Genomic DNA, 19,293 nt, shown 5'->3' with positions numbered 1-19,293 from the left:
GGGCCCGGGCGAGAGGCCGGGCAGAGGCCGCCCCCCGCCGCCACCGCCCCGGAGCCCAGGAGCCCGGCGCCCATTGGCGGCGGCGGCGCGGAGGCCCCGCCCCCTCCGCCGCCGCCGCTTCCCGGCCCCGCCCCCTCCGCCGCCGCCGCTTCCCGGCCCCGCCCCCGCCCCCTCCGGGAGCCGCCTCCGCCGCCGCCACAGCCGCCGCCGCCTCCGGCCCGGGCCCAGCCAGCGCCCGCCGCGCCGGAGTCGAGGCGCCGCCGGGGCCGCTGCCCGCGGGCCCGCCATGAGCGGAAGCGCTGCCGCCGCGGTCGCCGCCGCCACCGCCTCAGCAGCCGCGGCCGCCGCGCACTTCCAGCCCTCGTCGTCGTCTCCCAGGCCGGGCCCCGCCGAGCTCGGGCCCCCGCGCCGCCCGCGCCCCCCGCCGCCGCCCCGGCCCGAGCCCGCCGCCGTCGGCCGCCTCAGCCCTCCGGGCCCCGGGCCTCTCCGGGCGGGCGCGCAGGGTGGCGGCGCCTGCGGCCGAGCGCCGGGAGCAGGTACGGGGGCGGGAGCGGGCCGGGCGGGAGGGCCGTGGGGGGCTCGCGCGGGCGGCGGCCAAGGGCGTGCGGTCCAGCAGCGCGGCCCCGCCGAGGGGCGGAGCGCGGGCGGGGGAGCCTCGTCCGGCCGGGAGCCCTGGGAGCCGGGCGTCCCCGCCGCGCCGAGCGGTTCACAAAGCGTTTCCCCCGGGGCAGCCCCTCCCCTCGGGCGGGCAGCGCGGGAGCTCTCCCGGTCCCCGCTGGGCAGAGGGGGAAACTGAGGCTGCCGCCGGGCAGTGACTTGCCCAAGGTCACAGAGCCGGTGAGAGTCGTAGCCTGGCTGGGACCCGGGCCCCCTGGGCCGGCGCGGGCCCGCGCAGGGCGCCGGGGCGAGGAGGAGCTCCCAGCCCCCGAGAGCCGGGAGGATCGCTCGGGGAGCGGGGGGCGCCGGTCCCGGTCCGGGCACGCCCACCCAGCGCCGTTCGGGCTGGCTTAGGAGGAAGGCTCTCCTGCGGGGCGGGACGGAGGTGCAGGGCCCGCTCTGGGGGTCGGTGGTGCTCTGGGGAGCCGATCCGGGGAGCCGCAGCGGGGAGACTCGTGTAAGGGGTGTGCTCTGGGGGCGAGGGCCTCCTTGGGCGAGTGGGGCAGAGCCGCGGAAACTTCTTACCGCGGGGACGGTTCGGTCTCTGCCAGGCCCCTTCCCTACCGCTCCGAGGGCTAAAGCATCCCCGCTGGGCGCCAGGAGGGAGGCCTGCCTGCCTGTGTGGAGGTCCCCGGGAGGTGTCTTTTCCACGAAAGGGCCCGAGGTCCGTTCATGCCCCAGACAGGAGTGCGCCTGTGGCCCTGGTAAAGACGCTTCTGCCACCGAAGGCCGAATGAGTTTTTTCCGGGTGGTCTGGACCTGGCACACTTGGAGAACCCCCCGAGACAGGACAGCTGTCCCAGGCGAAGGGGGACAAGTCGCCCGCCTGCCTGGCATGTAACGCAGGGCCGCGGACTGCAGGGGATTCCTGTATTTCTTTGGGGTGGGTGATGGGAGGGCTGTTTTTACTGTGGATGCATCTTGGAAAGGGAAGGAAGCGAGGACGTGGAGTTGGAGAGGACAGGGAGAGGGTCCTGTGGAGCTAGGAACCAGAAGCTGTGGACTGGGGAAAAGGGAGAGGCTATCTCGTCATTGAGGGGGAAGGGAGATGAAAGGGTTGCGGTAGGGAGGGGGGACAGCGTCTGGTCTAGAGAAAAAGGTGGGAACGTTTCAGAGGGAGCCCGACGTGATGAGCTTGAGAGGAGTCTGTTAGCGTGGAGAGTATTTAGAAGGTGGAGTAATGGGTATTGGTCTGCAGTCACTTTATTTTCTTTGTGTAAAGACTGTTGTGGTACTTTTATGTCTGTTTTAGTTTTCCCACTCCCCATCCCTGTTCTCTCCCCTGATCTAAGGTCACAGGCCCATAGTATTGTCTTGGAAGTAAGACTTGCCAAAAGAGGGAAGGGAAAGACTAATTAGCAAATGCGTTAATTAGGGCCCTCTGTCCAAGATGATTCCTTATTTAACTCAGCTGTTTTCCTGCACCTCAGCTTTCCAGCTGTGGTGGCTGTTGGCAGGGTACTTGGGGAAGAAGTGCCCTGAATCAGACAAAGATGGGTTAGATTTTCTTAAACTGAGAAACACCTATTTGACACGTGCATATAAAAGCAGGAGAATTTCCTTGTCGAAGACTTATAATCAGGGAAGTGCAAATTGAAACAGCAATGAGATGCCATTTCACACCCATGAGATTGGCAAAAATTAAATGCTGCGATAACCAAGTGTTGGTAAGGTTGTGGTTCCATACTGCTAGTGGGAATGTAACTGGACCCAGCCACCTTGGAGAGCAGTATAGTGATGTCCAGTTGAAGGAGGGCAAACATACCTATTTACCCCAAATGTCCATTTCCAGGTATACACTCTAAGAAACTGCTGCACGCTTGTCCGAGAGAATAAGTACAGGAATGCTCATTGCAGCTTAAATGTCCACCCACCTGGAATACACAGAATGTTAGATAGTCCTGCACAGTTGATGGTCTAGCATTGTGAAAAATAAACTGTAGCCACATGCATTAAAGTGGTTGACTCTTACAAATCTACTGTGGGGTGGGGCAGCAAGGAACAGAAGAATTCTTACAGACTGTTTCCACTTGCATAAAATCTGAAAACATGCAAAATTATGTTGTTTGTGGCTGTGTACATACGAAGTAATAGTATAGCAACGTGCAGGGGAACGACTAACTCCAAATTCAGAGTAGTGATTATCTCTGGGAAGAGGAGATAAGGAATGGGGTTGGACAGGGGTACAGAGGGCTGTAGTTGTATCTGTAATATTCTAGTACTGAAAACCTCTGAATCAGATCATTGCAATTTAAGATTTGCTTATCTTGGGTGTAGGGTACAGAGATAGTCATTATATTATTTTAAATATTTTTCAGATGTTAGAAGTATTTCTCACATGCAAAAAACTTTTTTGCTTACAGGGCACAGGGCTTTTTTGCCCAGTAACAGGGAACCTCTAGCTACAGGCTCCCGCCCAGCACAGCCTGTTAGGCTGCAGCTGGCGGTCCTCTTCTCATCCTTTCTGACCTGCACAGCCTCGGTTGGTGATGGCTGCCTTTTATTTTGGAATTGCTGATAGTCGTGGAGGATTTCCCAGTTTCTCTGACCATTCTAGTGGACCTAGGTCAGCAGTTTGAGCTTTGTCAAAATATAAGTGCCCCAGGACGTTCTCACTTATCAGATGTATGGAGGGCCCCAGAAATCTGAGTCTGAAAAAGTTCCCCAGTAGATTCGATGCCCACTAAAGTTCGAGAACCGCTGCCTTAGCATTCTGACGCTGGGCTGTACTCCATTTCAGCTTTGCCCCAGCTAGCCCGCAGGCTGCCTTCTGTTGCCCCTCCTGCATGACTGGGACTAATGTGGACGCATGTGACACTTAGCTCTTCTGTAGGGCATAAAAGAATGATAGGGTTGGAAGCCATAGATCGTTAAGCCCTTTGTAATCCAGGCTATCTATTCCTCTTATTTCTGTGCAGGAAAGGGGCCCACCACCCACGGGGGGAATTGATCAGGTGTTACAAATTTAACCATGTGTCACTCTATGTGGTTTTATATAACTGTAGAATAGAACTGAAAAAAGGTCTAAGAAAGAAGGAGGGGCCGGCCCCGTGGCCCAGTGGTTAAGTTTGCGCACTCTGCTTGGGTGGCCCGGGATTTTGCAGGTTCGGATCCTGGGCGCGGACCTAGCACTGCTCAAGAAGCCATGCTGAAGTGGCGTCCCACATGCCACAACTAGAAGCACCTACAACTGGAATTTACAACTATGTACTGGGGGGCTTTGGGGAGAAGAAGAGTAAAAAATAAATAAAATAAAAATTGAGAAAAAAAAGAACTATCAGATTTGGAGAAAGTGAACCTGCAGAGGTGAGTATCCATGCCTTCTTGTGCAGATGGTGGTGATTGTTTTAGTGTTTCAGCTTATGACGTGCATTCAACGTTCAGCTGTTTAGGCCTGTTGTCTAAGATCATGGTCCTTAGGAAGCAACCGATTATCCCTCAAGATGTAGGAGTTGTCTTTTTCCCAAATTTGCTAGTTTTCCTCCTCTGCTAGACTGTTTTTGCTCTAGTCTGTTTTTTTTTAATTTTACTTTTTCCTTTTTCTCCCCAAAGCCCCCCGTACATAGTTGTATATTCTTCGTTGTGGGTCCTTCTAGTTGTGGCATGTGGGACGCTGCCTCAGCGTGTTTTGATGAGCAGTGCCATGTCCGCGCCCAGGATTCGAACCAACGAAACATTGGGCCGCCTGCAGCGGAGCGCGCGAATTTAACCACTTGGCCATGGGGCCAGCCCCTGCTCTAGTCTTAATATGTTTAGGTATGAATTTGTATTAGTAAAGGTGGGGATTTCTGGTAATGAAATTTGTGCAGTGCCTGTTTATTTGTCTTTGGTGAGGTGGTTCTTTCTGGAAACCTACTCTGGAGGTGCAGTGTTGCCCCAGGTACATTTTTGCAGGGCAGCTGTGGAGGGTTGTATGCATTGGGCCCAGCACAGGGACACTTGTTTTGGGTGGCAAGTGGGAGTGGAAGTCCATTCTGTGCTCCCCTTACCAAGATGAGCACCTCGTGTGGAACTGTGTCCCCTCAGAGAGGGCACCCCTTTCTCCTTCTCACGGAGGTGCTTTATGGACCAGTGTGGCCCTGCAGTCCCGGAAGTGCTGGTCCAGCTGTAACTAAGTGCTGTCCACCCTCATCAGGGGCTCTGCAAAGAGGGCTGCTCGGGCTTGGGCCTGGGGCTGCAGGTGAGCTTTGCATGCGAAGGGACCTGCCCCTGGCTTTTCATCACCCTGCTCACGTGAACCAAAGAGGTCAGCTGAAAATTGTAAAATGTGTTATGGGGCTGGAGAAAGAGGTACAGAAGAATCGATTTAGAAATACCATTCTGTATGGAAAGACAGAAGGAGAGAGAAACCATTAAAAAGACGAAAGCACTGGTAAGTGGAGGAGAGACAGTGGCTTTGAACCACGTTTGTCTTTGCATTCTTACAGTGCTCACTTTCAGGGAAACATGATGTTATTTTTCTCTTCCTATTTCCCCCTACTAGCATTCTTGAATTTCTTAAGACCTGAGGCTTTTTAGCCAATTTTGAAATATTTACCCATTTGTGTTTTCCATTAAGTGGTTGTTTACGCTTCCTGCTGTTTCATTTTTTCTTGGAGAGAGACGGGGTGGGGGCTGAACCAAGGACGAGACTGGACTTCCTACTGCTGTCGCACAGAGTGGCAGCATGGTTTTCAGAACAGTTGTCAGGGCAGAGAGCTGTCCTGTGGGCTCAAGGAAGCGGGACATTTGAAGTGGTTCCTGTTGTCTTTTTAATTATTTTTAAACACGATTGAGAGTGATGGATAGAGAGTTTCCTGGTGCTTTTGCTGCTGTCTTGAAGGAATTTTTTTGAAGGAAATGTGTGTAAATAAAACTGAAAATGTTTAACGCAAGTGGTGTTATGCCCACACAAGGAGGAGAAACAGTCCTCATCCGCAGGCCTTACCCACAGGAGGCAGTTTGGTTTTTCCTGTTCGGCTTAAGTGGATCTTAGTGCTGTGCTAGGGCTGCTCAGAACACTCGCTGGAGTGATGCTGGGCAGGTGGAGGAGGAGAAGGATGGGACTGTTCCAGGGTTTATCCGCAGTTCCCTCGAGTTGCCATGTGGAAAGCTGTTACTGCATTGTCTGCTTTTGTGATAAAGCGTGTGTAGAAATAAGGGAGAGATTGTCACTTTTGAGGTATACGGTCATCTGACCCTGTTGAAGGAAAAAATGGAGGGAAGAAGTGGTAAAAGAGGAAAACTGCATCCTTGGAAGAGAGAGTAGCTGGCATTCAAGTGGTAGGACATTTTGTAGCGCTTTTGGGTTGTCCCCTGAGTTGAAAGTTCCCTGTCCGCGTCCCTTCTGCTCCAGCACGGCTGATTTCAGTGTGTGCAGATGGGGCTCACTGATCTTCAGTTTAAACCTGTTTGATGGTCACAGAGCTAGAAAGTAGCGGTTTTGAAGAGGAGACTGAGGTAGTTGGGTAGGCTGAAAGTAAAACAAGTATTCATTTCATAATCGCTTTTGCAAATAGGAGTTGGGACTCTCATAATGAACAAAAATTATTTTTCATTTGGCTTTTAGGCTGTTAAATTTATTTAGAATCTTTTTTTAATTCTTCTCCCCAAAGCCCAGTACATAGGTGTACATTCTAATTGTGAGTGCCTCTTCTGGTTGTGCTGTGGGACACCGCCTCAGCGTGGGCTTGTCCACGATGAGTGGTGCCATGTCCACACCCGGGATCTGAACTGGCGAAAACCCTGGGCTGCTGAAGCGGAGTGTGCGAACTTAACTGCTGGCCATGGGGCCGGCCCCTTATTTAGAATTTTTAATAGACTTGTCTTCCTGTGTAGATTTTTGTTGCTGCCTCAGTGCATATTTGAGCACCTGCGGGGGGGGGGGGGGGGGGCCGGGTAATCCCAGTAGAGGGCCGATTCCCTGGGGTGATGGCCTTGACTGTCAGAGACTTCGTTCCCTGAGGCCCTGACAGCAGCGCAGAGGGTGTGCTTCAGCCACTGCCTTCTTTTCTCCCTTTCTTCATGCTTCCTTCTGCTTTCTGGCCCTCTGGGCTTGGGGGTGATCTGGCCATCTGTTAGGAGAGGCCTGGTCCCCTCCTTCCCCCATGGGAAGGGTGCAGAGGCTTCACAGAGCCTTTTGACTGGGCACCCGCCAGTAAACCCCTCCAACAGTATTGAGCAGGACCGAGGCCCACCACAGGGCTCCAGCTCCTCTTCCTTCGTTGCTGCCTGTGTTGCCACTGCCCACTCTTTGCTGTGGAGCCTGGAAGGCACCCCCGTCACCCCTCGTCGTACAAAGAGGCTTTGTGCTCTGAGGATGTTCTAAAGGCGGGATCGCTGTAATTATAATTCCTGAAGCACAAGCAAGCAATGGGGGCAGGCAGGGTAAAGATGGTATCCCAGGACTTGCTGGTAGGGAGAAGCCAGCGGGATGAGAAATCATCTGGAGACAGTACCAGAATGGATAGTGGAGTGTTGCTGCTCATGCTGATGGGAACGTGTTTAAGTGAATACATTTCAGGGTTTCAGATTCGAATACTTGCAAGATATTTGAAGCTTTAAAAAGCACAAGACAGCTAGAAATTTTTTTCCCATTTTTTTGGTCTACAATTGTAACTGAAAAGTAGTTTAGAAGAAGGTATGTAGAAATCTGGGCCTACTTTACTATGTTTGTGTTGCCAGAATGATTGATTGCCCAAGAAACGCAAATACATAGCTTGCTTACTATCCAAGGGGTGCTCTTACTAATCGTGTGTGTATATTTTTTCAGTTTCTAAAAGTAAGCACTGACTGACACGTTTGGGAATCTGATTTTACGCCTACCACCACCAGAAAGGAGACAATAATCTGGGGATACGTGCTTAAGAAACTCTTATCTCCACCCTCCTATGTCATGATCTGTGGGCAATCTTTCAGTGAACACTTTTTTTCTTACCATGTTCACTATTAGTATATTACTCTTACTGGTGTCGCAAAGAAACTTTTTTTTTTTTTTTAAAGAAATGCAGCAGTTGACTGCAAGGGTTGTCTCTAGGATAGTGGACTCTAGTGGTCCTTACTCAAGGTGAGGGGAAGGGGTCCTTTTTGTTGTGATTAGCGCTGACGCCTGTGGTGAGTGAAGCAGCCAGGTGGATAGTGTGTAGGTTTCCATGGAAACCCACAGCTCCTGTGAGCTGGCCCTTCCTCTAATTACTTGGAGGCAGGTCAGGAGTTGAACCTTTATTTTTACTGTCTAGCATGATTTTGTCTTGTTTGAGGAAATCTACCTTTTTTTTTGTTTTTTTTCCTAAAGATTGGCACGTGAGCTAACAACTGTTGCCAATCTTCTTTTTTTTTTTTTCTGCTTTATCTTCCCAAACCCCTCCGTACATAGTGGTATATCTTAGGTGCAGGTCCTTCTAGTTGTGAGATGTGGGACGCCACCTCAACGTGGCCTGACGAGCGGTGCCGTGTCCGCGCCCAGGATCCGAGCCGCCACAGCAGAGCATGCGAACTTAACCACTCAGCCATGGAGCCGGCCTGAAATCTACCTTTTTTATTGACAATTAAAATTGTATATATTTAAAGTGTGCAACATGATGATTTGATACATGTATACATTGTGAAATGATTACCACATCTGGTTAGTTAATACATCCATCACCTAACATACTTACGTTCTTTTTGGTGAGAATGCTTAAGATCTACTTGCTTTGCAAATTTCAAGTATATGATACAGTATTATTAAGTGTAGTCACCATGCTGTACATTAGATCCTCAGAACTTTATTCGTCATTCATCTTATAACTGAAGGCTGATGCCTTTGACCAGCATCTCCCCATTTCCCCTACTTTCTAGCCCCTGATATCCACCATTCTCCTCTTTGTTTCTGTGTTTGACTTTTTAAATTAAAAAAAAATTGCATTTTTATCTTCCACTACAAGTGAGGTCCTGTGGTATTTGTCTTTCTCTGTTTGGCTTACTTCACTTAGCATCATGTCCTCCACTTTCATCCATGTGGTCCCAAATGGCAGGATTTCCTTCTTGCTCATGGCTGAGTAATATTCCATCGTCTGTATATGCCACATCTTCATCTGTCACACACTCAGCTATTGTGATTAATGCTGCAGGGAACAGGGGAGTCCAAGTATCTTGAGGAAATCTTCCTTAAATTGTTTCCCCACAAGACTACGGGGTAGTCCATTACAAAGATATCGCTCAAATAATCCTTTGAAGAGACCATACCAATTTGACAGCTAAATTTTCTGAGATTTAAAAATACACGGGGATCCATTTTATCTGGTTTTAATGAAAAGTAAGATTAATCCCTACCTCCCACCCCCACTGTTTTGGGCAAGTATATTGATCAGCAGTGACTTATATTTTAGCTTAATTGTAAACTCTCATTAAGCTACTTCATTTGCTTCATTTATAATATATATTTCCTTCAGGGATTAACCTCTTTCTCTGTTTACTTCACTGCTGTCTGGTGGCCACTAAAAGTAATGATACGACATTTATAAAATGCCTACTGTGTGCCAGGCACAGTGAGGATCTCAGATGATTCAGACATGCCACAGTTCAGTGACAGATTCTGACAGTGTGTTAGCAGAACAAATGCGTCCTTGGGTCTGCTAACCCTTAATAAGAGGCAGAGAACATCAGAATTGCATTGATAGTGATATGATATAGCCTTGTAATTAATGTTGCTAAAGCACAGATCTAATCAGATCGAAAATTTAAGTGGCTGCCTTCTAAGTAAAAGAACTATTTTTTGGTCTGGCATTCAAGGCCAGCATAATTGGATTTGGGTCTTCATTATTCCCAATTTCTACGATTCTTCCTCATGAATATTATTCTCCGGGGAAATAGAATGCCCTTTAGCCCATATGTATGTCTCTTTCTCACCTCGGTGCTTAGATTGTTACTTCAGCTCTTGGAATGCCTAGCCTCCTTCAGCTTTTCCAAATCGTACTTATTTCTTAGTATCTAGAGAATATGGTCACTTACTGTGTGCTTATTACGTGCAAGGCTCTATTCTTTGTGCTTTACCTGGATTAATTCATTTAATTTTCACTACAGTCCTCTGTGGTTGACGCTGTTGTTATCATTATTGTGCAGATGAAGAAACTGGAGCACAGAGAGGTTAAATAACTTGCTAGAGATGCTGCAGCTCTTAGGAGCGATCTGGGATGTGAACCCAAGCCGTCTTGTTCCAGCGTCTGTGTTTTCAGTCATGATGCTTTACTGCGTGTCACTGTATAGATAGCCTAAGCAAATTTAGCAGCTAGTTTTGGGAACAGAAGATTGAATATAAGCAAAGGTGATCACTGTTTTAGCTGCTAGAGAGAATTTGTACCTTGGTCCTCTTGAGAAATATACTTTTTTTTTATAATTCTGAATTATTGTGTTAGGATTATTTAATTCATTTTTCTCAGTCATTCACGAATTTTTCACGTAAGGAGTAGGAGTACCTGCATTGGAGTGGGTTCACTTTAGATCGGGCGTATTTAAATTGCTTCTTAGAAAATCTCCCGTGTTCTATGGTTCTAACCTTAGGGTCTTAACTGAGGGCTTATTTGGGCACTTAAGCAGATACAAAACTTCTCAAGGAAAAATTTGGCCCTACTCAGAGAAACTTCTGAATCCCACCTTTTTGTGGCTATGAGTAGCCCTCCCCCGCAAAGCAGTGCCAGAATGGATGTTAAACTTATTTTTAGCCTCTTTAATTTTCAGGATAAACTCTGGCTTGTCACAAGCTAAAGCATAAACATTTATTCAGTAGCGTGGAAGATGAGCATTTCAGGCGCCGGTTGGAGAGCCTGCTGTAGGGCTGATGCCTGAGACAGTGGATTGTTTGAGGATAATGTAGCACAGTGCTTCCCAAATGAGCTACTTCAGAGTTGGTTGGAATGCGTGTTAAAAATTGTCTGTCTTTATGTGGCCTAAAGTTGGAATCTGAGATTGAGTAAATTTTCTCATAAACCGTTATAGATGGTGTTTCTAAGACTATTTCATCTATATTATGGGCTTAATAGGCATTGATGGGCCATCCATTTAGGAAATGTTCTATAGGAAAATGGGATTCAGAGGTCAAAAGTAGGTACAGTACTGAAAATGTTTGGAACGTGGCCTGTTTTTGAGTCGAACTCCACCAAGTCAATCTTTTCCTCCTACTTTGCTTACAGATACCTAGAAAGGAAAAATGAATTCCCCACCTTTCACATTACTAAGCGATATATGGAATTAATTCATAGGAGGAAGATATTCTTCCTATTCAGGCAGGATAAAAACTGAGTAATCCAGATAATTGAGGAATTTCTACCCATTTACTGGTTTGAGTTTCTTTAAGAACCTTAGACTCAGAACATATCTAGAGTTACAGTATGTTTGGGGGCTTTAGTGGGAGGAATTATTCTTGACTTTCTTTGCTGTATATCAATACGGGTAATAAACTCTTGTGATCTAATTATCCAATATATCTATTAAAAGCTGTGTGTATATTGCTGGAAACAGGCATATTCCATGCTATTTTTGAGCTTCAACTTTAAATAAAAGCTACCATTGTGTGCTTAAAAGAACAAGAAATAAACCCAAAAAAACAACAAAGGCAACAAGGCAAAAGATTTGCCTTCTTAAAATGAATTTGTGTGCAGCTCATGAATTTGTTAATTTCTATGTTGACATCAAAACTAAAATCAGAATTTGACTCGAGAATGTTTAGGTAATACTGTATATATTTTGAGTCTAACTTTTGGTAGAAGGAATTCTTTGAAAAAATGAACTCTGTCTCAGTTGACACGAGTGATTTTAACGTAAACAATTCTGTGGGATGGGAAGGAAGTAGAAATCAAACTAGTTTTACCATACTCACATCTTTTTATAGCACATTCGAGTTGTCAACAAGTTTCCTGTAGAAATAAAATTGTTTGATAGAATAGGTGTATTATTTTTCCCAATATGATGTAATTAAAAACTCAAGGTCCAAATTTATTTTAGGGCTTGATTAAAAGTGTTTGCTGGGGCCGGCCCTGTGGTGTAGTTTTGAGTTTGGCACGCTCCACTTTGGCAGCCCAGGTTTGCAGGTTTGGATACTGGGCATGGATGTACACCACTGGCCAGCCATGCTATGATGGCAACCCACACAGAAAATAGAGGAAGATTGGCACAGATGTTAGCTCAGGACGAATCTTCCTCAGCAAAAACAAAAACAAAACGCAAAAAAAGTCTTTGCTTCTATGGAAGAAAAGTTATCAAATTGAAAAGGGGCTTTAGAAATTTTGACTCCGAGATTGCTTTAAGAAGGGAGAGAGGCAAGTCAGATTGGGTCTGGGCCCCACAGAATTGACCCTCCTACTTCCTGGGTTAGGAAAGCTCACAGAGGGGGCTGTGTTGCGCTGGGCGGGGCCACAGCCTGAGAGGAACTAGAAGTGAAACTGGAAGTGCCTTAAAGAAGCAGATCGTGGTATCAGGCTGCGTCGTCCGGCCGGGTTGAGCAGGGAGAGACTGATTCTCAGCACAAACGTTATGTGGTTCACCTGGCAGACTTCCTGGGAAGGTCAACATGCTGGTAGTAGACTCGGGACACACCTGAGACTCAGTGGAGGAAAATGAGAGAAGAGCAAAGCGAGAGGTTGAGGCAGCAGCCTTGGGGTGCAGGATTTCAAAGAAAATTTCTGAGCCCTCGAGGGAGGCTGCAGGAAGTTAAAGGCAGAATTCTGGGGACGTTTTCCTCTCCCCACAAGCTGTGGAAGTTGAGGGCAGATGCACTTAAGGTGAAGGTACCCTTATAATAAGAGCAGAAAAGGCTTGTTTTAGCATGATAGGTTCCCACTACAGTACTGGTGATACAAAAAAGGTTAGCTAGTCTTAGGTAATTTTTTTATGCTTGGAGTTAAAATTGAAATTCACTTATTTGAAAAGAAAACTGAAAACTTATGAAATAACACTGACACCTAAGAGCAACACATTTCCAGGGTGGTTTAATGGCAGTTATGTGCTGTCTGTCATGAACACAGGATGACACTGCTAACATGCTCTGCGTAACTAGGGCATGCAGTGCTGATGTTTTCCCCCTGGGAGTGATAGGTTCAAATTCAGAGAGATTAAAAGCCGCTGCTCTTTCTGCTGGCCTCCCCGCCGCCCCGTCCCCAGAAGCCACTCATAGATCCTCTGTGTGCAGGTGGTGGGGATTATAAGGACTGGGGTTGGGTTCATGGCTCTGAGGTGGACCAGCGCTTCTCACACTTTGCTTATACTTGCTTATACTTTACTTATACATCACTTGGTTCTTGTTAAAATGCAGATTTCCAGCAAGGGCACAGGGGATGGTGAAGTAGTTCTGAGTAGCCAGTGGAGCAGTGGCTCTCCAACTCTAGCCTGCAGAATCTTCATGCGGAGGGCTGGCCAAAAGGGAGTTTACTGGGCCCACCTCCTGAGCTTCTGATTCACCTCACTAGGGTGGGCCTGATACTCTGCATTTTAAACAAATTCCTGGGAGATGCTACCACCCTGTAGGGAGGGGCATATTTTGAGAGCCACTGAGCTAGAGTATAAATAACCCTGAGGAGAATCATGGCTTTTTGAGCATTCTTTTATAACTGAACTGAAAATGGTGGAAGAAAGGTTGCAGAAAGTAATAGAGGAATCAGTACTGCCATGTTAACCAAATAACGCCTCATAAAACAATCCTGCCGGCCCTGGTGGTCGAGTAGTTAAGTCGGTGCTCTCAACACCTGTTGCCCTGGGTTCGTTTCCCACACGGAACCACACTACCCATCTGCTTGTCATACTGCTGTGGCTGCATGTTGCCGTGATGCTGAAAGCTATGCCACTGGGGTTTCAAATAGCAGCAGGGTCATCCATGGTGGACAGGATTCAGCAGAGCTTCCAGACTCTGACAGACTAGGAAGAAGGACCTGGCCACCCAATGCCGAAAAAAATTGGCCATGAAAAGCTTATAAAGCAGTGGAGCATTGTGTGATTTAGCACTGAACGGTGAGAGGATCGTCTAAAAAAGACCAGGCAGGGTTCTGCACTGCTGTCCACAGGGTCGTTAGGAGTCCAAATCCACTCGAGGGCACTAACAACAATATGGCACCTAGCGTTTATTGAACATTTGCTGTGAGCCAAACTCTGTACTAACCCTCTGTAGGCATTTTCTCGTGTACACTGTTAACAACATATGAAGCTATCTCACACCTGAGGAAACTGAGGCTTAGAGAGGCTGAGCAGCGTGTCCAAGTCCACACTTGATGTGGAGAGCTGACCCACCGCAGCTGCCAACCTTTTACAACTGGAGCCTTGGAAATGTGCAGAGGATGTCCCGGTTTGCCTAGGAACTGACGTAATCAGGGCTTTAGAGGCCCTCCCATCCCCACTCTCTGGATGCTGACTCTGGCATCCCTGCTCCACGGAGTGGTCCCTGCCTCTCCCCTATTTTAAAGAAGAGTGGTCTCTGTGGCCACAAAGGTCAGAAGCCAAAGGACAGAGCCTTTCTTCTCTGATGGCCAGAACCTTGGCAGAGAAAGCTACTTCCTTGCCTGAGAATCAGAGACTGGGGAAAGCTGAGTAGTGAGGAGCTTCCTGGAAGGGTGGAAAGAGCACTAAGTTCCAGAAGGCTTGGGTTCCAGGCCCTGCTCTACTGTCTACTTCCAGCTGGCTGTGTGATCTTGGGCAAGTCCCTTCTCTTGTCTGGGCCTCAGTTTCCCTCCTGTACACTGAGAGGATTCTTCTTGATGACCTAATAATAATAATCTCTTTCCTTCCCCCAGCCTGCCCTTATCCCTCCTTGCACCACCCCCTGCCCAACTGGCTCTGACATTCCAGAAGCAGCCTTGAACTGACCTTGAAAGTCTCAGGAGTCACAACCCCTCTCTGGGTTTCCTCCTGAGCTCTGGGCCCTGGGCACTAGGTCCTGATAGGGTATCTGGCCTTGGCAGGTTGGAGCCATCACAGGAGAGAAAGACCCTGAGCCTCTGAGGAAGGCCTCAGGGGGACCTGCATTGTGATGACCTCATCGACTCTATGCCATCATCTTCTCTCCCACCCTTCACTCCTGCCTGACCAGCTGCACTGCAAACAACCATCAGTCTCAATCCCAATGGCCTGAGGTGGTCTGTTCTTCAATGCCTGCTGCTGATCTTCTGTCTCAGTCAGTAAGAAGCACCATGAAATTGATACTCACTGAGAAAAACTGACAGCTTCATGCATAGAAACCGAACTAACAGAGGAAACTCAAAGAGTTCTGGGACATGGCCCTGACTGTGGATCACCATGTCTTTTATGCACGTCGCATTGTGCTGGCTGCTATCTTTTCAGTAGTGAAGAACATCCTCTCTGGCAATGACATGAAGACAACCAATGAGCTTTTTATCACCCTTGACCCCAGCTACCTGAGTCCGGCCACGGTGGACCAGCTCCTGGACTACTACAGCAACAAGGTGGTGATCTTGGAGCAGAACATGGAGGAGCTCCTTTGTGGGGCCCACTATTTCAACACAGTGTGCCTTGAAATCCACTGCAGTGACTACCTGATGAAGTCCATCCGCCATGCTAGCTGCTTGCGCTACCTCATCTTGGCTGAGTCGTTCAGGCTCAAAGAAGTATCAGACTTGGCCTACACTGGCATTTGTGACTGCTTCTACTCTGGGCCAGTCCTGAGGGCTCTGTGCACCATAAAAGCTTCATGCACTGTCCACCTGTCATCTTTGGCCGCCTGCTTCAAGATGAAAACTTGCATTTGCTCAATGAGGACCAGGCTCTCAGTGTACTCCTAAATTTTTTTTTTGGGGGTGGGGGGAATTGACCTTGAGCTAACATCTGTGCCAATCTTCCTCTATTTTGTATGTGGGATGCTGCCACAGCATGGCTTGATGAGTCCACGCCTGGAATCTGAACCTGTGAACGCCAGGCTGTTGAAGCAGAGCATGAGAACTTAACCATTATGTCACCAGGACAGCCCCAGTGCACTCCCAAATTGAGGGTATTTCCAGAAGGACGAGTGGGAGACGTATTTCAAGAAGTACTTCAGTTACATCAATCACAGTGCCATCTCCAACAAGACACTGATGTTTACCAGTAACAAGTTGAGGGGTGTGGAGAACAGCTCAGCCCACGTGACCATGATTGAGAGTGTGCTTGTGGAATGACAGCAGGAAAGGCCATCTGCTGAGCTACCAGCAGAAAGGGGCCCTGCTTGATTCAGTGGTCATCCTAGGTGGCCAGAAGGCCCAGGGCAAGTTCAGTGATGGAGTGTTTGCCTATGTCATCCAGGAGAACCTGTGGTTGAAGCTCTCAGAGATGCCCATCAGGCAGCAGCACTCAGTGCCACCTCTACCAGTTGCTACATCTGCATCTCTGGTGGCACCAATGAGAAGATTACAAGGCCAAAGATGGCTTGTGGTATAACATAAATGACAACTCCTGGACCAAGTTGCCTCACCTGCTAATTGGGCTTGTCTTCCACCCCATGGTGACTTGTAGGGGGACAGTGTACTCAGTGGATAGGAGCATTGCCCCAGGGCAGTATGTCTCTAATATCTGTTGTCACAATGAATGGAAAGAGGTCTGGTGCCTGGCAGGGAAGATGAGCATCCCTATGGATGCCACAGCCGTGATCTTGAAGAGTGACTGGAACCTGTACATTGTCACTGGACGCTGCTTGGTGAACAGCTACATCTCCTGAGTCAGGGTGGTGGACTGCTTTGACACCAACACTGGGGAGGTTGTCCAGAGTAGCACCTTCCCCATCGAATTCAACCACTGGCCCCTGTTCTCCTTCTATCAGGACAACATCCTCTGCATGCACAGCCACCGGCAGAGCATGAAAATCAACCTGCAGAAGATAAAGGCCAACAAGACAACCACCTTAATGCCTTCCTTGCCCAACACCTGCCCCGTGGATGAGTCCCATGCTATATGCTCCATCAGAGACGGCAGGGTGTTTGTGTGTGGGGGTGTCACCACAGCCAGAGATGTTCAGGAAAGGGACTGCACCATCAATCCAGACACCTACTCGCTGGACCAAAAGACAGGTAGTGGGAGACCCTGGCCCCCCCACCAGAGCCACTGGACTCTCCCACCTGCTGTCTAGCCAAGCTACCTTGCAAGGTTCTTCAAAGGAATTAAACCACTTTTTAAGTGGGAGAATAATTAAATGCATTATTATTCACAATTTAATGAGAAAGAAAGAGAGGAAGATGGCCTGTGGGTTCCTTCTTAGTGTTGCTGTCTGTGTTTGGCACTGAAGGTGGAGATCCTGGGCTAGGGCTGCTCTCACTGGAGGGATCCAAGCTGAGGTGGAATGGAGTTCCTGGTGGAGGGGACTGAGGCATCTCCCAGGCACTGGCCAGGGTGGTGTCTGGAAACCCCCTGATCTGTCCCCTGCAGTCACCTGGCAGCATGTGCTAGACTGACAGGTGAAGCAGTTGCTTAGAGCTGTGAGGCCTCAAGCTCCTCCAACACTCACTTCCCTCGAGTCTGCCCGGGAAGGCAGGTGGGCCAAGGCCAGGTCTGGGAGAGGAGCCTCCTGGCTGGGAAGGGAGAAGGCGGTGTGGGGCCAGGCTCGGGGATGAGGCAGAGGGAATGGGGGAGGCAGGATGACTTGGCTCTTGTATTCAACCATGCAGCTGTGGTGTATTTGTGAGGCACTTCGGGGGTTACTTAATTGTTTCCAGAGAGCAAGGTTCATTGAGAACTTTCTTCAGGAATATAAGGTCTGAGAGAATGGGGGTGGAAGAGAGATCAGTCAAGCGAGAGAAGAGAAACCTATTTCTCTATTGGAGAGCAGCTTGGGGATGAGACAAGATGATGGGATAAAAGACAGCATGGTGTAGTAGTTAGGGGTTGGATGCTGGGGACAGACGGCCTGGTATTTACTTGAGACCTTTCTTTTTTTATAATATAAACATTTAATACTGTAAATTTTACTCTAAAAATGACTTTAACTACATGTCACAAAATTTATATTTCTTTTCATTCATTCAGTTCAAAATATTTTCTTTTTTTTTTTTTTGAGGAAGATTAGCCCTTAGCTAACATGTGCTGCCAATCCTCCTCTTTTTTTTTTTTTTTTTTTTGCTGAGGAAGACTGGCCCTGAGCTAACATCCGTGCCCATCTTCCTCTACTTTATATGTGGGATGCCTACCACAGCATGGCGTGCTAAGTGGTGCCATGTCTGCACCTGGGATCCGAACTGGCAAAGCCTGGGCCGCCGAAGCAGAACGTATGCACTTAACTGCTGCGCCACCAGGCTGACCCCCAAAATATTTTCTAATATCTCTTGAGACTTCATCTTTGACTCGTGTATTATTTTAGAAGTGTTTTGTTTAATTTCCAAAGAAATTTTCCTCTTACTTTTCTATTGGTGATATCTACTTTAATTCCGTTACGGACAGAGGCCGTACATTGTACTTTTTCCCACTTCTTTTAAATTTAAGGTTTGTTTTGTGACCCAGGACATGGTCTGTCTTAGTGAACATCCCATGTACACAGGAAAAAAAAAGTGTATTGGGCTATTATTGGATAGAGTGTCCTCTAAATGCTGGTTAGATCCAGTTGGTTGATGGTGCTCTTCATTCCTTCTATATCCTTGTTGATTTTCTTTCTGTGAGTTCTACAGAGGTTTCTGGGAGCAGTGTTGAAGTCCCCAACTATGATTGTGGATTTGTGTGCTTCTCCTTTCAGTTCTGTCAGTGTTTGCTTCATGTATTTTGAGGTCATTATTTTTTCTTACATATTTAGGATTGTCGTGTTTTCTTGGTGAATTGGCCTTTTTATCATTTTGTAGTCTTATCCCTTGTAATTTTCCTTGCATTGAATCTAGTCTGTCTGCTATGAGTGTTTGCACAGTGTGTTTTCCATCCTTTAGCTTTGAACCTATCTGTATCGCTATATTTGAAGTGAGTTTCGTGTAGACAGATTATAATTGATTCATGTCTTGTTACTCATTCTGACAACCTCTGATCTTTTCATTGGCGCCTTTTAAACAGTTAGGTTTAATGCAATTACTGATAATGTTTGGATTCAGGTCTAACATTTTCTTATTTGTTCTCCATTTTCCCCTCTTTTTCATTCCTCTGCCTTCTTTCCTGCCTCTTTTTAGGGTTCTTTGAATGTTGTTTAGTGTTGCATTTTGGTTTATTGGGTTTTGACTACATACATCTCTTTGTGTCAAGTTTTCACTGGTTGTTCTTGGGATTATAACATACGTACTGAACATTGTAGTCTATTCAAAATTAATAATTTAATACTTTGAGTGGAATATAAAAACTTTACTGGCATCTTGTTCCCTCCCCCTCCCCCTTTATGTGATAGCTGGCTTATATATGTATTACATTTACACACATGGAAAATCCCGGCAGACACTTATATATTTTTTTGCTCTCAGACATAAAGCATATTTTTAAAAAAATCAAGAGAAAAAGAATAGTCTGTTATATTTACCCAGATATTTGTCATTTCTGTTTCTCTTCTTTCATTCCTGATGTTCCAGGTGTCCATTTGTTGTCATTTCCCTTCTCTCTGAAAAACTTGCTTTTGCAGTTCTCTTAGAGCATGTCGGCTGGGCCTGAATTCTCTTACTTTTCCTTCTTCTGAGAATGTCTTTATTTCATCTTCATTGCTAGAGGTTATTTCATGGGGTATAAAATTCTGGCTCAATAGTTCTTTTTTTC

General features: G+C 47.6%; 1 protein-coding gene and 1 pseudogene across 4 annotated transcripts in view; both read left to right on the top strand.

Annotated features, from left to right (window-relative positions):
- Positions 1 to 206: 206 nt before the first annotated feature.
- Positions 207 to 19,293, top strand: part of RNF38 (ring finger protein 38) — a 158,644-nt gene continuing 139,557 nt past the window's right edge. For 3 of the 4 annotated variants that reach the window (XM_070250718.1, XM_070250717.1, XM_070250716.1), the window contains exon 1: positions 207 to 536. In XM_070250718.1, the coding sequence (XP_070106819.1) occupies positions 287 to 536 (250 nt within the window). In that variant the 5' untranslated portion in view covers positions 207 to 286. The remainder of the gene's footprint in view (positions 537 to 19,293) is intronic. The other variant, XM_070250723.1, reaches the window with a different exon arrangement.
- LOC100067147 (calicin-like) lies at positions 7,030 to 16,893 on the top strand (annotated as a pseudogene).

This window comes from Equus caballus, chromosome 25 (genome assembly GCF_041296265.1).
Source record: "Equus caballus isolate H_3958 breed thoroughbred chromosome 25, TB-T2T, whole genome shotgun sequence".
Classification (NCBI taxonomy): domain Eukaryota; kingdom Metazoa; phylum Chordata; class Mammalia; order Perissodactyla; family Equidae; genus Equus; species Equus caballus.
This window is presented reverse-complemented; position numbering and strand designations above follow the sequence as displayed.